This window comes from Bos mutus, chromosome 29 (assembly GCF_027580195.1).
Source record: "Bos mutus isolate GX-2022 chromosome 29, NWIPB_WYAK_1.1, whole genome shotgun sequence".
Classification (NCBI taxonomy): Eukaryota; Metazoa; Chordata; class Mammalia; order Artiodactyla; family Bovidae; genus Bos; species Bos mutus.
In genome coordinates this window covers 5,468,819-5,490,913 of record NC_091645.1, presented here as the reverse complement: position 1 = coordinate 5,490,913, position 22,095 = coordinate 5,468,819, and the positions used below count along the sequence as shown (strand labels likewise).

Sequence of the window (22,095 nt, the reverse complement as noted above, 5' to 3'; positions counted from 1 at the left end):
AAGAACAAATGAGATAAATAGAAAGCAAAGGTAAACTGCTGGAAAGTCAAAGTTGCTCACTCATGTCCCACTCTTTGCAACCCCATACAGTCCATGGAATTCTCCAGGCCAGAATACTGGAATGGGTAGCCATGCCCTTCTCCAGGGGATCTTCCCAACCTAGGAATTGAAGCCGGGTCTCCTGCATTGCAGGTGGATTCTTTACCAGCTGAGCTACCTGGGAAGCCCTGACTATAACTCAATTCATGGAAGCCAGAATACTCAAAGAGGAAAAGACAGTCTCTTCAATACACAGTGTTGGGAAGACTGGATACTCACATGTAAAAGAATGGAATTGCACCCTATTTCATACTACCCCAAAAGTTAACTCTCAAGAAATCAAAGACTTGACTCCAGGACCTTCAGTTCAATCACTCAGTCGTGTCCGACTCTCCAACCCCATGGACTGCAGCACGCCAGGCCTCCCTGTCCATCACCAACTCCCGGAGCCTACACAAACTCAGGTCCATCGTGTCGGTGATGCCATCCAAGCATCTCATCCTCTGTCGTTCCCTTGTCCTCCTGCCTTTAATCTTTCCCAGCATCAGGATCTTTACCAATGAGTCAGCTCTTTGGAGCTGACCAGGTGGCCAAAGTACTGGAGTTTCAACCTCAGCATCAGTCCTTCCAATGAATATTCAGGACTGATTTCCTTTAGGATTGACTGGTTGGATCTCCTTGCAGTCCAAGGGACTCTCAAGAGTCTTCTCCAACACCACAGTTCAAAAGTATCAATTCTTTGGTGCTCAGCTTTCTTTATAGTCGAACTTTCACATCCATACATGACTACTGGAAAAACCATAGCTTTGACTAGATGGACCTTTGTTGGCAAAGTGATGTCTCTGCTTTTTAATATGCTGTTTAGGTTGGTCATAGCTTTTCTTTCAAGGAACATGTGTCTTTTAATTTCATGGCTGCAGTCACCATCTGCAGTGATTCTGGAGCACCCCAAAATAAAGCCTCTCACTGTTTCCATTGTTTCCCCATCTATTTGCCATTAAGTGATGGGACCGGATGCCATGATCTTAGTTTTCTGAATGTTGAGTTTTAAGCCAAGTTTTTCACTCTCTTCTTTCACTTTCATCAAGACCTTAAACTATTAGATGTTTGAAGGAACACAGGGGAAAAACTCATTGACAGGGGTATTGGCAATAATTTCTGATACCAAATAATTTCTGGTGAAACTGACAACAAAAATACAAGCAACAAAGCCAAAAATAAACAAGCGGGATAACATTAAATTAAAAAGCTTCTGCACAGTAAAACAAATGACCAACAAAATAAAAAGGCAAGGTAGGGAATGGGAGAACATATTTACAAACTACATGTCTGAAATATAAAATATATATATTTTAATATATATATACAAATATATATATTAAAATATATATACAAATATATATATTTAAAAAATATATATATAAATATAAAATATAGAAGAAATTCATATAATTTACTAGCAAAAATAAATAATAATAATCATAATCCAATAAAGGAAATGCTTTTAGCTTTTCACCACTGAGTAAGACATTAGCTGCAGGCTTATCATATAGGGTTAGTATGTTAAATTATGCTCCCTCTTTATCCACTGAAGAGATTTTATCTTTTGAAGAGTATGTTGAATGCTACTGAATTCACTGAATGATGCTGAATTTTGTCAAAAGGTTTTTCTGCATCTATTGAGATGATATGATTTTTATTCTTCAATTTTTTAATGTAGTTTCATGTTGGTTTATGATATACCAACCATACAAGACATAAAGTTATTAAACCATACTTGTGTCTGTCAGATAAATCCCACTTGGTGATGGGGTATACTCCTTTTAATGTATTGCTGAATTTGTTTGTGGTGTTTGGAAAACTGTTCAGTTACATGCAAAAAGAATGAAATTAGAGCCACTTCTCAAACCACACACAAAAATCATCTCAGATGAAAGACCTAAATATAAGACTGGAAACCATAAAACTCCTAGAAAAAATACTCAGTACATTCTTTGATATAAATCACAGTAACATGTTTTTGCACGTGAGTCTGAGTGAACTCTGGGAGTTGGTGATGGACAGGGAGGCCTGGCGTGCTGTGATTCATGGGGTCACAAAGAGTCGGACACGCCTGAGTGACTGAACTGAACTGAACATGTTTTTGGATCTGTATCCTAAGGCAAAGGAAACAAGAGTAAAAATAAATGGGGCCATATACTAACAAACACATGAAAAGATCTTCAACGTCACTCATTATCAGAGAAATGCAAATCAAATCCACAATGAGGTACCATCTCACGCCAGTCAGAATGGCTGCTATCAAAAAGTCTACAAAAAATAAATGCTGGAGAGGGTGTGGAGAAAAGGGAACCCTCTTACACTGTTGGTGAGAATGGAAACTAGTACAGCCACTATGGAGAACAGTGTGGAGATTCCTTAAAAAACTGGAAATAGAACTGCCTTATGACCCAGCAATCCCACTGCTGGGCATACACACTGAGGAAACCAGAATAAAAAGAGACACATGTACCCCAATATTCACTGCAGCACTGTTTACAAAAGCTAGGACATGGAAGCAACCTAGATGTCCACTGGCAGACGAATGGATAAGAAAGCTGTGGTACAGATACACAATGGACTATTACTCAGCTATTAAAAAGAATGCATTTGAATCAGTGCTAATGAGGTGGATGACACTGGAGCCTATTACACAGACTGAAGTAAGTCAGAAAGGAAAACACCAAATACAGTATATTAACGCATATATATGCAATTTAGAAAGACGGTAATGATGACCCTATATGCAAGACAGCAAAAAAGACGCAGATGTAAAGAAAAGGTTTTGGACTCTGTGGGAGAAGGCGAGGGTGGGCTGATTTGAGAGAATACCATTGAAACACGTATGTTACCATATGTGAAACAGATCGCCAGGTCAGGTTCCATGCAGGAGACAGCAGGGCTGGTGCACTGGGACCCTGAGGGGTGGGATGGGGAGGGAGGTGGGTGGAGGGTTCGGGACGGGGGACACTTGTACACCCATGGCTGATTCATGTCAATGTATGGCAAAAACCACTACAATATTGTAAAGTAATTACCCTACAATCAAAAGAAATTAATTAATTAAAAAAAAATGGGGCCATATAAAGTTACATGCTCCTTCCCAGCAAAGGATACTGTTGACAAAATGAAAAGACAGCCTACTGAATGGGAGAAAATGACTGCAAATGATGTGACTGATAAAAGGTCAATATTTAAAATATATTAACAGCTCATAAAATGTCAAAAAACAAATAACACAATTAAAAAATAGGTAGAAGAACTGAATAGACATTTTTACAAAAGGCAAATGTTGGCCTGGATGTGGAGAAAAGGAAATCTTTGTACACTTCTGAGAATGTAAATTGATATAACCCATATGGAAAATCGTTTGGCGGTTTCTCAAAAAAAATTAAAAATAAAAACTGTCATATGATACAACAATCCCTCTACTGTGCATATATTCATAGAAAAGGAAATCACTTGCACTGAAGTGTTATCTGCATCCCTATGTTTATGGCAGTATTATCTAGAACAGTCAAGACACGGAGACAACCTTAGTGTCCACAGATGGATGAATGGGCAAAGAAAACTGTGATGTGAGGTGATACACACACACACCGAAATAAAATTCAGCTATAAAAAATTAAAAAATCTTACTATTTGCAACAGTATGGATGAAACGTGAAGGCATCATGATGAGTAAAATAAATCAGACAAAGAAAGACAAATACTGTATGATCTCACTCATCTGCGGAATCTAAAAACCCCAAACTGATAGAAAGTGAGTTGGAGGTTGCCAGGGGCAGGTGGGGGAGGTCGGGGGTGAGTGAAGACAGACAAAGGGTTACAAACTTATCGCTACAAGAGGAGTAGGTTCTAGATGTAAGGGACAGCATGGTGACTATAGTTAGTAATACTACACTGTATGTTTGAAAGCTAGGAAGATAGTAGATCTTACAAGTTCTCGCCACACAAACTTTGTCATTATGTGAGGTGATATGTTAACTAACTTTATTTTGGTAGTCATTTTGCAACAGATAGATATCCAATTGTTACACTGTACACAACTGTATGTCAATTATTTCTCAATAAAGCTGGACAAATGAACAATATTTTAATCCAGAGCCAGAACTACTGAGCTTACATGTTGAAATGACCGAAGCCTGAGCACGCTAGAGCCCATGCTTATAACAAGAGAAGCCACCGCAAAGAGAAACCCACACATGACTACTGGAGAAAAGCCCACACACAGCCGAAAATGAACAAACAAATGCAGGTTTTAAAAATAAATAACCAGCGGGATAGAATGAAATCACATGAAAAATTTAGAAAAATTTTGATGTATGTAAAGATAAAAATAAGACACATCAAAATTTGTGGTATGTAGCTACAGTGATGTTTAGAGGGAAATTTATAGTACTAAACATTTTTATTATAAAAAGACAAAGATCTAAATCAGTGAGCTATGGTTCCATCTTAAAGTGACTAGTAAAAGAAGAGCTAATTAAACCCAAAGGAGCAGAAGAAAGAAAATAATAAAAAAAAAAGTATGAAAATAAATTATTACATTGGTAAAATGTAGGTTACCATTAAAACCAGGGCTAGACACAATGGCTTACTTAAAATGAATAAAACTGTACTACCGAAAAAATATAATCATCAAAAAAACAGTAATAGTATAGTTGTCATTAAGATGAAAAGGGAATAAGACATTTTGTCTCATTTTTGACAGTCTCTGTTTGTATACAATTTGTATATAGTCTCTGTCAACACTGCATTATGACGAGAAGATACCATTTGCTTTCTTGGCTTTCATAGGCAAATGTAGATTTAGATTTTCAAATTTTGCAGATTTCCTAAAGGCTTATCTTAAATACTTCACAACAGAAACATTATTTTTAAAGCACCATATATGATTTTTTAAAAAATTTTGTCATCCAATTGTTAAGCAGTTTAACTCTAGGAGATCTTTGTGTTATTTGGAGGCTTTTCCCATGTCACTTTCACTAACAGTGACATCCGACACCTTTTCAAGATCTACAACTTATCTTTGTAATTCATTTGCACAAATTTTCAATAGGTTACTGCAATCCAACAACCATCTAGAGATTTGCCTACAAAAACTTTGTAGAGATGAGTAGAGACAAACTTAGCTGCCAGCAGACAATGTTGTTTGGGGACAGATGTTGGCAACTAGTTCCGTAAGTGTTCAATATATTTGTGAATATTTTCCTATCGTATCAACACTTGTTTTTCCATGCATTATTAAAGCGTATGATCTCATATAATGAAAGTTTATTTACTCCTAGAGATTATTCACTCCTTGTATTACAGATTCAGAAAGTTTGAGTGACATGACTCAGGGACACAGGAGCAAATGTCAGAGACCAAACCTAGGTACACTTAATTTGTTTTATTTTCAAAATACCATTAAGTAGTAAAATATAGATACATCTCAGACATTTCATCCAATCACAGAAGAGTTTTCTCTACTCCAAAGCTCACATAAAGTTAATTATTTATCTCCCCCTTTGCATGATGTGTACATGCAACTAAGCTAAGAAATGACATACATATTTATTATAAACAATAGGAAACTGAATCTCAGGTGTAATAAATTATTTTCAGAAAGACATACAAGGAAGAGACCACTCTCAAACATTTGTGCAAATTTCTATGCCTCTCTTCTCTATTTTTACTTCTTTATATTCTCTCAGGAATTCATGTCAATGAATTAAACCAAAATTTTACATCTAAAATGCAGACTTCTATTTAAATAGTGCCTTTTTCCAGTTAATGAGCCCTTAAGATGTTGATCCATTCTTGTCCTAGTAATGCTACACAAAAATCTTTCAAAAAATAATGCATTTTAAGTGCCTGTCCCAAGCAAAAACACAAAGTTAAAGTGTTGCATTAATACTGTTGCATCAACAGTACGTGGTACACACTTGCTCTTCTCAAACCAGCTTTGTTTTTTTAAGAAAATGAACAAACAAAGGAACAAACATACAAAATCCCTTGCAATATGAATAGCATAACAAAGCAGAACTCTGCAGAACTAACCAAAGAAACCAAAAATCCCAGTGTAATTTCTTGCAAATCACCCTCTACTGTTTTAGATTTGAGCTGAACGAGCAAAACAAGGAAACAAACTATCCAGGTTTTCAGCACTAGACTATGAAAATAAAGGAATGCTTGTCTGAAGGTGTACATTAAGGCTGTATATTGTCACCCTGCTTATTTAACTTATAGGCAGAGTGCTGCTGCTGCTGCTGCTGCTAAGTCACTTCAGTTGTGTCCGACTCTGTGCAACCCCATAGATGGCAGCCCGCCAGGCTTCCCCGTCCCTGGGATTCTCTAGGGGAGAATACCGGAGTGGGTTCCCATTTCCTTTTTACAATGTGTGAAAGTGAAAAGTGAAAGTGAAGCCATTCAGTCATGTCCAACTCTTTGCGACCCCATGGACTGCAGACTAGCAGGCTTCTCCATCCATGGGATTTTCTAGGCAAGAGTACTGGAGTGCACAGTACATCTTTTGAAATGCCGGGCTGGATGAAGCATGAGCTGGAATCAAGATTGCTGGGGGAAATATCAATAACCTCAGATATGCAGATGACACCACCCTTATGGCAGAAAGCCAAGAGGACCTAAAAAGCATCTGGATTAAAGTGAAAGAGGAGAGTGAAAGACCTGGCTTAAAACTCAACATTCTAAAAAACAAAGATCATGGCATCTAGTCCCATCTCTTCATGGCAAATAGATGGGGAAACAATGGAAACAGTGACAGACTTTCTTTTCTTGGGCTCCAAAATCACTGCAGATGGTGACTGCAGCCATGAAATTAAAAGACGCTTGCTCCTTGAAAGCAAAGCGATGACCAACCTAGACAGAATATTAAAAAGCAGAGACAACACTTTGCTGACAAGGCCCGTCTAATCAAAGTTATGGTTTTTCCAGTAGTCATGTATGCATGTGAGAGTTGGACCATAAAGAAAGCTGAGCACCAAAGAATTGCTGCTTTTCAACTGTGGTGTTGGAGAAGACTCTTGAGAGTCCCTTGGACAGCAAGGAGATCAAAGCAATCAGTTGTAAAGGAAATCAGTCCTGAATATTCATTGGAAGGACTGATGCTGAAGCTGCAACTCCAATACTTTGGCCACCTGATGCGAAGAGCTGACTCATTAGAAAAGACCCTGATGCTGGGAAAGATTGAAGGCAGGAGGAGAAGGGGATGACAGAGAATGAGATGGTTGGATGGCATCACCAACTCAATAGACATGAGTTTAAGCAATCTCTGGGAGTTGGTGATGGACAGGGAAGCTTGGTATGCTGCAGTCCATTGGGCCGCAAAGAGTTGGACACGACTAAGCAATTAAAGTGAACTGAACTGAAATGTCATTAGAGAAGGAGTCTGTGGTACATGGGAAGACTCAGGTGAGTATGAGAAGATTACCTCATCTAAGGTGAGTGATTTTGAGGAAAGAATGGAAAGAATATTACCAAAATGAGTTGACTTTTTTCTTTATCCGATACTTCACCTTTAACTAGAATCCTGTGTATTATTACAAAGGACCTCTGCTTTCTAAAAAATGCTTTCATCATTCAGTTCAGTTCAGTTCAGTCGCTCAGTCGTATCTGTCTCTTTGCGACCCCATGAATCGCAGCACGCCAGGCCTCCCTGTTCATCACCAACACCCAGAGTTCACTCAGACTCATGTTCATCGAGTCAGCGATGCCATCCAGCCATCTCATCTTCTGTCACCCCCTTCTCCTCCCGCCCCCAATCCCTCCCAGCATCAGTGTCTTTTCCAATGAGTCAACTCTTCAAATGAGGTGGCCAAAGTACTGGAGTTTCAGCTTTAGTATCATTCCTTCCAAAGAAATCCCAGGGCTGATCTCCTTCAGAATGGACTGGTTGGATCTCCTTGCAGTCCGAGGGACTCTCAAGAGTCTTCTCCAACACCACAGTTCAAAAGCATCAATTCTTCAGCACTCAGCCTCCTTCACAGTTCAACTCTCACATCCACACATGATCACTGGAAAAACCATAGCCTTGACTAGATGGACCTTAGTTGGCAAAGTAATGTCTCTGATTTTCAATATGCTATCTAGGTTGGTCATAACTTTTCTTCCATGGAGTAAGCATCTTTTAATTTCATGGCTGCAGTCACCATCTGCAGTGATTTTGGAAACCCCCCAGAAAAAGTCTGACACTGTTTCCAATGTTTCCCCATCTATTTCCCATGAAGTGATGGGACCAGATGCCATAATCTTCATTTTCTGAATGTTGAGCTTTAAGTCAACTTTTTCACTCTCCACTTTCACTTTCATCAAGAGGCTTTTCAGTTCCTCTTCACTTTCTGCCATAAGGGTGGTGTCATCTGCATATCTGAGGTTATTGTTATTTCTCCCGGCAATCTTGATTCCAGCTTGTGCTTCTTCCACTCCAGCGTTTCTCATGATGTACTCTGCATAGAAGTTAAATAAACAGGGTGACAATATACAGCCTTGACGTACTCCTTTGCCTATTTGGAACCATTCTGTTATTCCATGTCCAGTTCTAACTGTTGCTTCCTGACCTGCATACAGATTTCTCAAGAGGCAGATCAGGTGGTCTGGTATTCCCATCTCTTTCAGAATTTTCCACAGTTTATTGTGATCCACACAGTCAAAGGCTTTGGCATAGTCAAAAGCAGAAATAGATGTTTTTCTGGAACTCTCTTGCTTTTTCAATGATCCAGCAGATGTTGGCCATTTTTTCTCTGGTTCCTCTGCCTTTTCTAAAACCAGCTTGAACATCTGGAAGTTCACAGTTCACGTGTTGCTGAAGCCTGGCTAGGAGAATTTTGAGCATTACTTTACTAGCGTGTGAGACGAGTGCAATTGTGTGGTAGTTTGAGCATTCTTTGGCATTGCCTTTCTTTGGGATTGGAATGAAAACTGACCCCAGTCCTGTGGCCACTGCTGAGTTTTCCAAATTTGCTGGCATATTGAGTGCAGCACTTTCACAGCATCATCTGTCAGGATTTGGAATAGCTCAACTGGAATTCCATCACCTCCACTAGCTTTGTTCGTAGTGATGCTTTCTAAGGCCCACTTGACTTCACATCCCAAGATGTCTGGCTCTAGGTCAGTGATCACACCATCGTGATTATCTGGGTCATGAAGATCTTTTTTGTACAGTTCTGTGTATTCTTGACACCTCTTCTTAATATCTTCTGCTTCTCTTAGGCCCATACCATTTCTGTCCTTTATCAAGACCATCTTTGCTTTCATCTTTAACCCACAGTTATTTCACAAAGGGAAGGAAATGCAGAAGTGCTTTCAAACATGGATGCAGTCTGAATTACATGGGTCACTGTTTTCCTTTTTAGATTTTGCTTAAGGGGTTTCAAACCATGATTCCTAAAACAAAGTCTCTGAAGGTGTCGCCAAAACACCATGATGAATCAGAGATTATTTCAATACATTATATTCATCCATAAATTTGTAAACTGTAGTTTAAAAAAAAAACTTGTCATCTAACAGGCTGCCTCATTCAATTAAAATCAAATATCCTTTTATATTTATCAAATATACCTTTAAAATTATGAATTAATCAACTATATATTAATAATTATAAAAAATGATCACTGATTCCTTAGAGTCACAGGAAATTTTAAAAATTAAATCTTCAATTTATATACATTCTTATTGCATAAGTATGTTTAGCTTACCAATAAAAGTATGATTCGTTAAAGTGCAAAATTATACTGAATTTGGTAAAATTCTGCAGGTTAGACAGGATAGAAGTTTTAGTTCCAGTAGACAAAAGAGTGATATAAAATTTCTAACTGACCATGAAAGTTACAAAAGGCACAAATATATGAGGTTGGTATAGAGAAACTATGATATTTAGATTCCAGCAGATATGTTAAAAGTTTTATTAATTTTAAAATGTTAATATCTGCAATATGTTAGAAATTGCAGCCTTTGGAACTATTTAAAGTTCTGATAAAACTTTTTCAATGCCAACTTTAAAATGTGTGAATGTGTATATGGTTTTCAAAATGCTTTTAGAATTTGTATAGATCATTGCCCTGTACATCATGAGAAACGCTGGACTGGAAGAAACACAAGCTGGAATCAAGATTACCTTGAGAAATATCAATAACCTCAGATATGCAGATGACACCACCCTTATGGCAGAAAGTGAAGAGGAACTAAAAAGCCTCTTGATGAAAGTGAAAGTGGAGAGTGAAAAAGTTGGCTTAAAGCTCAACATTCAGAAAATGAAGATTATGGCATCTGGTCCCATCACTTCATGGGAAATAGATGGGGAAACAGTGGAAACAGTGTCAGACTTTTTCTGGGGGGTTTCCAAAATCACTGCAGATGGTGACTGCAGCCATGAAATTAAAAGATGCTTACTCCTTGGAAGGAAAGTTATGATCAACCTAGATAGCATATAGAAAAGCAGAGACATTACTTTGCCAACAAAGGTTCATCTAGTCAAGGCTATGGTTTTTCCTGTGGTCATGTATGGATGTGAGAGTCGGACTGTGAAGAAGGCTGAGCGCTGAAGAATTGATGCTTTTGAACTGTGGTGTTGGAGAAGACTCTTGAGAGTCCCTCGGACTGCAAGGAGATCCAACCAGTCCATTCTGAAGGAGATTTCTTTGGAAGGAACGATGCTAAAGCTGAAACTCCAGTACTTTGGCCACCTCCTTTGAAGAGTTGACTCATTGGAAAAGACTCTGATGCTGGAAGGGATTGGGGGCGGGAGGATAAGGGGACGACAGAGGATGAGATGGCTGGATGGCATCACTGACTCGACGGAGGTAAGTCTGAGTGAACTCCGGGAGTTGGTGATGGACAGGGAGGCCTGGCGTGCTATGATTCATGGGGTCGCAAAGAGTCAGACACGACTGAGTGACTGATCTGATCTGATGGTAATTTACAGATTACCAAACAGGGTCCGTAGTCTATACCCCAAAATGAATGCTTTCTTTCAACTGTAATCTCTTCAGATCATAAACAGATAGCCCGTAACTCTAAGATTTTTTTATAGAATTATAGCTTACAAGAAAAAATATGTTTGGAAATATTTCTGATTTAGAGAAATATTAAAATCTCTAAGAGTTTTAAAAACTAAGTTTTTTAAAAAATGTATTCATTCTGGTAAAAATATACCAAAAATCTAATTTTTAAATGCATCAAAACTATTTGAAGAGCTCCCTTGTTTGCTAATGTGATTTACAAAAACTTTCCCAGTGATGACCTAAATTGTGCTATGGGATCTATGCAAATTTAAAAGTAGGTATGACAGTTTGGTTCATAAATACTTTATAGACTGTTTTTAAGCCAAATTTTAATTATTTGGCATTACAGATACTTGAGGTGGTTCTTGCTTTGCTTCCATCTTCAGTAGTGATAGTTGAGTATTTAAGTGACTCTGTAATTTTCAAAACGATTAGTAAGTAATCTTTAATATTTTAATTTGATCATTAGCCACATGTCAAATTTTTTGAGGAAAGTCCTTACCCTCTGTTACATTTTGCTATTTCATCAAACAGAAGTTTCCACCGCGGACGTCCAATAAAAAGTCTTGAATTCAGTGCTTGATATTTTTCTCCAATTATCTTCTGCCAAAAAGAAAGCACTATGCTTTATATGACACAGAATTGGGCAAATAATTCATTTCTATAACATCATCTTTCCTGGTTCTGTGGCTTCCTACCAAATTGCTGTGACATAAAGAATATAAGTGTCAAATGGCAACCTATTAAGTATAATCATTTAGAAGCACCATTTCCTCCCTCTTTCCCTTTAAAATCCATTATCTTCTTGAAAACCATTAGTACAAATGACTGACTTTCCTAGACTGACTTTCCTAGACTTCAGTCAGTTGCTTCAGCAACTGCAGCATTAAAGAATGCATTCTAATTGCCTCATCTCAAAGAGGGCGCAACACATAAGCTTTGTTGAAGCATTTTTGTACTGCAAAGTTGTCATATTTGGCTCATTATATGAGTAAGATACTGCAAATTATCATCATAAATTTGGGGAAATGATCCTGAACATGACAGTCTAATACAGCAGAGCTGCAAATTTGGGATCTATCAAAACAACTTCTAATGGACTGCTGTTTGCAATTAACAAGAGTATTAGATCTGAATTGATGGTAAAGAGAGTCAAGTGAGAAAGAGAAGTGTCCGAGTCCCAGAGAGACAAACTGAGAACCAGATGTAATTTATGCTTCATATCTTAATCACTGCAAAACCATGAGGCATAATGATTCTGATTTGCTTCATGACAGTATAAAATAAAATGTTTTTACGTACCAAGTAGGGTAGAAATCTGACTAAAAAAATAGGCGTAAATTAGTTTTGAAGTAACAGACAAGCATTCATATTTTGCATTCAAAGAATTACAGAAAATATATGATGGAAAATACAACAATAAAACTTGTGAAAGCATTCACGCCCGGGTTTACATGGCTATCCATCTCTTCAGTGTTGTCTATATAGCGTTTCCTCATCTATGATATGGGGATCACAATATCATTTACCTCTTGAATCTGTTGGAATCACATGAGATAATATGTATGAGATGCTCAATACAGCGTCTAGCAGTGAAGTAAATAATGCATGATGGATGTTTCGTTTTTTAGTTTCCCTTTAAGAGAAACAAGCTTAATTGTGTATGACCTTATCTTCTCTTGCCACATAAAACCGCCCCTCGATGAACACAATTACAAAACTATTCACTTGTGTTCTCATCTCTAGGTGAGGTGACAGTGAAAAGGAGAGAGATGAGCTCCAAGGTCCACTTCAGTCCCAGGTGAGGACAGATGAAAGGCGGAAAACGGTTGACTTCAAGGATGAGCCGAGAGCTTGCTGGATACATTCCAAAAGTGGCTTTCCTCTGGGAATCGTCTCTTCAAACCACCTGCAGAAATTTTCTTCCAGCACAGCCCCTACAGTAAATCATCTGTTCTCAAGAGACTTGTTTAATTTACAATAACATCCAGTCACATACCTGTATCCCATCTGTCTGACTGAGGTACAGCTGAATGTTGACATAATCAGGTCTGTTCTCTTGCCAAAACTGAGAGGACATAAAAGTAAATAGACATTAAACTGTGTTCTGTATTCACAGATTCTCTCCTAACCTAACATATGTGATTCTGCAATCTGTTAAGATGTATCTGGTCTTACCACAGCCAACATCTACGAGCAAATGTGTATAATACACACATATATGTGCACCACATACATGGCATTCTAACATTAATAACCTGTCCCTGACAGATTTAATTAGTTATGATGAAGGAAATGGATGGGATTAGTTCTGCTATCTTCATAGATACAAAATCAAATATGCTAAATACTATAGTAATATTCCTTTAAATCCTCTCACTTATTTATTTTATTTGCTGAGTCTCTAAATGTTACTCACGATTTCACTCAGACAGAACATGATTTTCTTTACAAAAAAGTCAAAAGTGACACACAAAATGCATGCTAGGCATCACAGAAACCAAAACAAATGAAAACAAATAAGGTAGGAATGGAATCATTCCTACCTCCTTCCTATGCAGCACTGATCTCCCTTATATACAAATGTATGAGGTAGGGAGTGTATGTGCCAAAATAAAAGCATCTGGGAAAGCTCTCAAACACTTTGATATCTTGAAAAATAAATGGACCAAGAAAAATATCCAAAGAAAAGTGAATTCAACAAAGGGGGTAAAAGGGTTTTGACCCAGATGCTTCTTTCATCCAGAAGGCAAAACGAATCTGCTCACGACCCTGGCCTTGCCCTGGCTGAATCCTGAGTTGTGAAATCTACATTTAAAAAAATGTTATTCTTCTTAGGGCCTCCTTTCACCTCCCTAAAACAAAGAAATGCTAAAGAGAAGGGAAAGAAATCAAAATCAGGAGAAGGAAGGAACACAACAACCATGGTACATTCTGGAGAACAGAGATGAGTATCTGATGTGTCGAATCTGAGGAAAGGCCTAGAAGAGACCAGCACTTCTGCAGCAGCCAAACTATCACTGAGCATCAGTGTGCACAGTAGGCTTGCTGGAGAGGGTACAGGTTTGCTGGACCTTATTGCAGCAAATGAACCAACTGATTCCAAGTCCTGTTGCTATTATTCATTGGAAAGACTATTGCTGAAGCTCCAACACTTTGGCCACCTGTGTGAAGAGGCAACTCATTGGAAAAGACACTGATGCTGGGAAAGATTGAGGGCAAGAGGAGAAGAGGGCAAGAGAGGGTGAGATGGTTGGATGTCATCACTGACTCAACACGAATTTGAGCAAACTCCAGGAAATAGTGGAGGACAGAGGTTGCAAAGAGTTGGACGTGACTTAGTAACTCAACAACAACTGTTTTTATACAGCGTGAAAATAATGATTTTTAAGGGATATATTGGGACTCAAGCTCAAAGTTTTAGGAATGAAAAAAGTTATTTTGCAAATACAGAGTGACTAAGTGAGGTTATAGAACCCCTCTGGCACCCTTTACAGTAGTAAGGGCACCTGGCAGGTGACCAAGAGACGTGTTTCTATTGCTATCACTGTCTGACCTTGAGACTTCTAGAGAGGCACTCAACTTACATAGGCCCCAGTTTCCTCATTAGGACAATGACCTCATCTCACAGATTTCCTCCAGAACTAAAACTACACATTCTCTGATAGGTGGCAATGCTAAATTATAAAATCCCAATAAAAACCTATTTTATTTTGAAAGTGATAAGTGATGATTCTCAGAACCCATAATATTCTTAAAATAATTATATTCCATGCCACAGATGCCTCAAGTTATATCCAAACACTAAAGTCATTTTAAAGCCCTTTATGAATTGAATCAGGATGCACAAATCTTAACTGTGAAGGAATGGAGGAATTTCCAAGTGCCAGTAATGGACAGCCCCTCACAAAACACATGACTTGCACTGATTTTTGTCTTAAATGTCTCCCGGGATGCTGCTCTGAGATCACGCCAATAACTGCTGCATCAATAATGTGTTCGGTGCCCACAGGCTCCAGAGAGAAGAATGCAGATTTAAATAACACATTTTAAACATCAATGTCTCCATTTTAGCTTATCCCTCACTGTAGACAAAAAACAGTATTTACTAAAACACACACACACACACACACATGCTGAATTTGGTAACTCATTTGCAAATGCAGAAAATAAAAGTCTTTTCCTTTTAACATCACCCTCAGAGGGTCAAAGGACCCATGTCCATCCCCAGCTCTTGACGTGAAAAATCAAAACAGGTGTGCAGAGGTGTGTGTAGAAGATAATCAACACCCCATTGTTTACACTAGTTTTAAGCATTTATATTATTTATTCCATGGATTCCTAAGTATTAAACATATCCACCAAAAAACTTGAGAAGAAATTTTAAGATTCAACTACTTTGAATATCCAGCCATTTATATATTTTTTATTTCCTTTATTCCTTTCCTGCTCTGCTACTTGCCCTATAAAGCATCTATTATTTAAATGTGCTCTTGGATGCAAATTATAAGTTCTATATCTTTTCAAGAAAGAAAATTTTAATCTAGAAAAACAGGCAAAGGTAGAAATGGGAACTCCATCAAGAAATACAAGTGGTTGATAAGCAGAGGAAGAGAGGTTCAATCTCATTTGTTTCAAGGAAAAATACAGTGAGATCCCCTTGTTTAAGAAATGACTAGAAATGTAAAAGATTGGTAATATAATGTTTGGAATAAATTTCTCTTATATCCTTTGGTGGAAATGTAAATTGTTTTAGCATCTTTGGGGGACATTTTGTCAGTACCTATTACAAATTTAAATTCATTCCTAAAGTCCTCACAGCCTCCAACTCAGGAAGTCCAGTTTTAGACATTAATCTAGAGAAAACACACACTTGAAAGCGGTGATGATGTTCTTCTTGAAAGATTCTCCTCTCTTAACCTTAAGTACAGAACTACTACCTCTTGGTTTCCTACCGCCTCACTGGCCACTCTGATTAATCTCCTTTCCTGACTTATTACCCATTTTCTGCTCCTCTGGAAGCTGCAGTACTCCGAGAATTGTATTTTCACATATACTCTCAAGATGACCTACAATCATATCGGTCTACTCAAATCCTTTCAGTGGCTTCTCATCTGTCTGTTTTTTTCCTCCTGATTTAGCAGGCCCTTGGTGAGTCCCAGGAATTTGCACTTATTTTTTTTATTGTGGTAAAATACACATAGCATAAGATTGATCATTTTAGCTGTTTTTAAGTATACAGTTGATTAGCATTAAATATATTCATATGGTTGTGCAACCATCATCACCAATCCATTTCCAGAATTTTTTCATCTTCCCAAACTGAAACTCTATACCCATTAAACAGTAACGCCCCATTTCCCTCTGGGAAACCTCTGGCAACCACCATTCTATTGTCTGTCTCTATGAATTAGACTACTCCAGGTCCCTTATATGAAAGGAATCACACAATATTTGCCCTTTTGTGTCTGGTTAGATAGAAATACACTTTAAAAAAGCAATTTGCGGAACAATACAAATAGTATGTTAGAATTTTCAGGATGCTCATGAGTAACATCTGGTTAAGTGGATTAGATGGTGATGTTACTTCATGTAGATTACAAAAATCTGTAGCAACGATGCATATATGTATTACCTGAATAACTTAAAAAATAGATATATTAATAAACAAGTAAAAGTTACAGGTAAGATAGATAAAAATGCCTGCTTTCATCTCTGGAAGGAATACAGCTTAGAATTCGGGATTTTTGAAATTCTGTACACTGGGCCAGAAGTTGGCTGATGATCCACTTGGAATGTTGAAGTTGGAGATACGAACTATGAGAATAAAGGCTGAAAAGTGTTACAGTAATTGTCTGCAGATGTTTTCTTCCATCTGTCCTCAGTCACATCCCATTTGCATTCATATTTGCATAATATTTTTCAATATGCATGTATTACCAACCATATGCATTCATTTCCATGTTAAAATATTCTGTTAAAACATGTCCTAGATATACAAATTCACAGATACCAATATCTGAAAAGATGTACACCAAATTATTAAAAGATTATATCTCTGTTTTTTTTTTAAGCTTAAGGGATATTTTTCCTCCTCACTACTCCTCTGCATATTATTCTATAATGAGCACCTATTACTTTTATAATTTGAAATAAAATGGCTACTTTTAAAATTTAAAAGACTGCAAAAGTAAAAAGAAACCTAATTTTACCTTGTTATACAACACACAGAGTAAGTCTGCAAACCAGCGGAAGGACTGGATATCTCTGCATACCCAAATAAAATACAATCTTCTAAGCTTGTATGGTTTCCAGTCATCCCTTTAAAAATGAAATAACACAGGACTGATTATGATGGCAAAAGAATTAAGAATCCCTATATCCTTGAAATTTTGCTTCTCATTAGTAGGTAATCTACAGAGAAAACAGTCATCTACATTCTAGTATCTGATACACCACTTACTCTAATTCTCAATTTAAAATGCAATATACTGAGTCAGAGATACAATATAATCCATGAATTAAAGTGTTCATGTTTGTGGATACTATATGCATATTACCCATTCCACTTGGCAATAAACTAAACTCCTGGATCATCTCTGCATCTCAGGAAAAAAGTTTTCTTATTTTTCTGTTAATTCTATCACTCAGAAGGGCGCCAATGGTCATCTTGCCCTGGGTTCCAGGCAAAATGAGCCAAAACCATTCCGGAAAGCTGGTTGTTTATCCCCTTCTTAATAATCATTAAAGAAAGAGATTTCACAACCACCTACTATGTAATGCATTCCAGCAATTCACAATTCCAAGTCTGGATTCCTCCTTATAATTATGAAGTAAGCTTGAGGTTAACAAAATATTACTCCCTTGTTTAAACTTTAGGTGTCCAAATAACTTGCAATATGTTTTCAGAAACAACTAATTTCTGGCTTGGAATATAGTTATTTTTTTAAGAACCTCTCAAAAGGTCCCAAATTTATATCAAGGTTTTAAAATCAAATATCATTCAAACACATCACTTCAAATTATTATTTCTTTTTTCGTACTTCATAAAACAGACTTTTAATGAAAATTGTGTTTTCTTGAAAAGTGAATGGAATAGATTTTGTTTGTGGTTTCATGAGAATCCCTGTCAATTAATTTTTGCTTGTAAGCCAAAACTAAAATAACTGAATAAGTATATCCTGCTTAAGCAATCTTACTTCTGAAATTTCTATTCTTCAGTCTGTTATAAATCTGCTGAGTAACAGACCCAGGAATGATGTGCTCATTTGTCATCTCTTCAGAGAGGATTTCCTGATGATACCTCTACAATAACCCTGACCCTTTATTTCTATATCCCATTAATCTTTCTTCTCTTCACCACACTTCTAATATTTTCTGAAATGATGTTATTTGTGAATTTTTCACTGGTTTATATTTTGCCTGCCCTATTTGAAAGTAAACTTTTCAAGGGCAGAGACACTACTCAGTCATTGCTATATTACCAGTAATTGTAATATGAATCGCACATAAATGGTCAAAAATATTTGTTGACTAAATGAATTTGTAATGCCACTTACCCCTGATGAGAAAGCAGAGAAATAGGGGCCAGTGGAATGACTTTAATAGAGGAAAAGGACAGAGTAAGGCATAATTGTGATAAGGATGTTATTTTACAAGAGAACATGCTGAAAACCATAGACCACATATTGAGAAGCACTCATTTATCCCCCTTATCAATCGGTAAATAAGAGTGTTTTGAACAAGTAGAAGAATTCTGTAAGGAATTACTTCTTACTATAAGAGATGTCTGAAATAGACAGCTCTCTATGTGGACTAATACAATGGATCAAAATGACGTACAGCAGAGTGTTGAGGATTGACGCAAACGGAGTTACTCCAATGCCTCCAGCCACGCAGAGGCTAACCTCATAGTTCAGTGATTCTTCAAATGGACTTCCAAAGGGACCATCAATATATAGCCTGTGGAGGAGGCAGACAAGGGTGGAAAAAAAATGAAAGTGAGTTAAATTAAGTTTCTATAATATGTGGCAAGTATGCTAAATCTAGTGTCTAAGCTTTGTAATAGCCCAGGCCTCATTTCATTGTTTCCCTTCGCAATAAGTCTAAAGGAACAAAAAGTGTTTATGAACTATGAATATAAAAACAAGTACATCGGTTTCAATGCATTCCTATTTTGAGGGAAATATTACTTAACGTGAAGGGAAATGTAGATAGGACCATGATGGTGAGCCAAGGACTAGTTAAAGCTTTGATTTATTTTATTACTATATACTGGACTAAATTAAAATATCTTGTTTTATTGTGTCTAAATTCAATAATGCTATTCCCCATGGTAAAGTCAGTAGCAAAAATATTTCTTGAAACCTTTACCATGTAAACAGAAAAGAAGCTGACCCTGTTCCTCTTCTTGCTCTGGCCAGGTTTATTAGTATAGAGCCTACAACAATCTCAAAGGAATCTCTCATTACTTTGTATATTCAAATATATATGTGTGTGTGTGTGTGTGTGTGCATGTGTATGTCTCTGTGTATGAAATCCCGCTTAACTACAATGAAACTTGTTAACTGCTCACTCAATATTCATCCTTCCATTCTCTCTTATTTTTTTAAATTGACATATAGTTGATTTACAATGCTCTGTTAGTTTGTGTGTTTGTGTGTATAGCAGTGATTCAGTTATACATATACACATATCTATTCTTTTTTGGATTATTTCCCTTTATAGGTTATTGTACATATTGTACAATACTGATTAGAGTTCCCTGGGCTATATAGTATAGGTTCTTGTTCATTATCTATTTTATATACAGCAGTGTGTATGTATTATTCTAAATTCCTAATCTGTACTTCCTCCCCCGTCTTTGGTAATCATAAGTTTGTTTTTTATGTCTGTGAGTCTGTTTCTGTTTTGTAAATAAGTACATTTGTATCATTTTTTTTAGACTCCACATATAAGCATTATTATATAATATTTGTCTTTCTCATTTTGCTTTAGCGTGATAATCTCTAGGTCCATACACATTGCTGTAAACGGCATGATTTCATTCTTTTATGGCTGAGTAACATTCCATTGTATGTGTACATGCTGCTGCTGCTAAGTCCCTTCAGTCGTGTTTGACTCTGTGCAACCGCATAGACAGCAGCCCAACAGGCTCCTCTGTCCCTGGGATTCTCCAGACAAGAACACTGGAGTGGGTTCCATTTCCTTCTCCAATGCATGAAAGTGAAAAGTGAAAGTGAAGTCACTTAGTCGTGCCCGACTCTTAGCGACCCCGTGGACTGCAGCCTACCAGGCTCCTCCGTCCATGGGATTCTCCAGGCAAAGTACTGGAGTGGGGTGTCATTGATATTACATATATATATACCACTTCTTCTTTATCCATTTATCTGTTGATGGACATTTAGGTGTTATTATTGCTTAATAACAAAACATACATGTTATTCAGGGAAGCAAAGTGCTCAGCTAAAATATTACACATCCAAGACTGACTTGCATCAATTCTGGCTGCGTGACTATGTTCAGCCTAATGTGATTTAAACGTAAGTGCAATTAGAAAACCCGCAGCACTGTTTACAGTAGCCAAGACATGGAAGCAATCTAAATGTCCACTGACAGAGGAATGGATAAAGAAGACACAGTACATACAGACAATGGGGTATTACTCAGCCATTAAAAATAAGGAAATGCCATTTGCAGCAACACAGACAGACCCAGAGATTGTCATACTGAGTGAAGTAAGTCAGACAGAGAAGGAAAAATATTGTACAGCATCCCTATACCTGGAATCTAAAAAGAAATGATACAAATGAACTTATTTATAAAACAGACTTAAAGAATGAGCTTATGGTTGCCAGGGGGGAAGAACAGCGGGAAGGGATACTTAGGGAGTTTGAAAACAACATGTACACACTGCTACATTTAAAATGGATAACAAACAAGGACCAGTGAACTCCGCTCAGTGTTATGTGGCAGCCTGGATGGGAGCGGGGTTTGGGAGAGAGCGGATACATCTACATGCATGGCTGAGTTCCTTTGCTGTCCACCTTAAACTATCACAAGATTGTTAATCAGCTATACTCCAATAAAAAATAAAAAGTTAAAAAAATACCAATCACTCCATCCCTTCTTTTTTTTTTTTTCTATTGAAATGTCCAGGTGGCAATTTCAATTTCAATAAAATAACTGCTGTGTTCCTATAACCTCGTAACTAAGACCTATAAACCAGTTAACCAAAATTTCTATAAATGGATTTTAGTGTAACAATAAAAAGAGGTATTTGCAGATGCAAAACAAAGAAAAATTGGAAGGCTCCTTGAAGGAAGCTGTCTTGCTTGAAAGTTGCATCTCTTTATCTCTGTCCCTTTCTTTCCTCCTTCTTGGTACCTGAATACGTGTTGACTTGATGACCTAAATTTATCTTTGATGACTGTAAAATTGCCATACTATGGACTGCTTAGTTCTAGATACCTTTATGTTTAAAAAACCACATATATATAAAACACTGCCATTTTAAAGCTTCTTTCTTAGTAAAAATAAATTTCTTAAAAAATAATAATTGTCCAAAAAAACAAATTTGTGTAGTCAGCCTAATGATATAAATATCTTTATTGTTAATACTGTTAATCTCTCTCATTACTGTGGGGGGTTTCAGCCAAGAACCTAGATAGGTAAAGAAAAATTATTTTTCATTCTCAACACTTCTTAAAAGGCATAACAAAGGACATTTTATTTGACTAACAAAGAACAGAGTAAGGAATCATGAAGTTACCTCTTTCCTACTTATCTGCTTTCCAGCCCACACACACACCCTCCCCGCACCCTAAATAACTACTCTCTGATATTCTGAAATAACTTTGGGCAAGAAGACAAGAACGTGGGGTTCTAGTCATTCACTAGCATTGGTATCACAGGCAAGTTACTTATCCTACCTCTGATTTCCTTCATCCAAAAAAAAAAAAAAGAAAACAAACAAGTACCAATTAGATGTGACATGGAAAAAGCCTACTAAGAA

At 37.1% G+C, this 22,095-nt stretch overlaps 1 protein-coding gene across 2 annotated transcripts in view; it reads right to left on the bottom strand.

Moving 5' to 3' along the window:
• The window catches only part of NOX4 (NADPH oxidase 4), a 187,446-nt gene that overhangs the window by 14,165 nt on the left and 151,186 nt on the right, over positions 1-22,095 (bottom strand). For both annotated transcript variants that reach the window (XM_005896256.2, XM_005896258.2), the window contains exons 14-17: positions 18,924-19,043; positions 17,294-17,402; positions 13,081-13,149; positions 11,584-11,684 (exon numbers count right to left, since the gene is read on the bottom strand). In XM_005896256.2, coding sequence (XP_005896318.1) covers positions 11,584-11,684; positions 13,081-13,149; positions 17,294-17,402; positions 18,924-19,043 — 399 coding nt within the window. The remainder of the gene's footprint in view (positions 1-11,583; positions 11,685-13,080; positions 13,150-17,293; positions 17,403-18,923; positions 19,044-22,095) is intronic.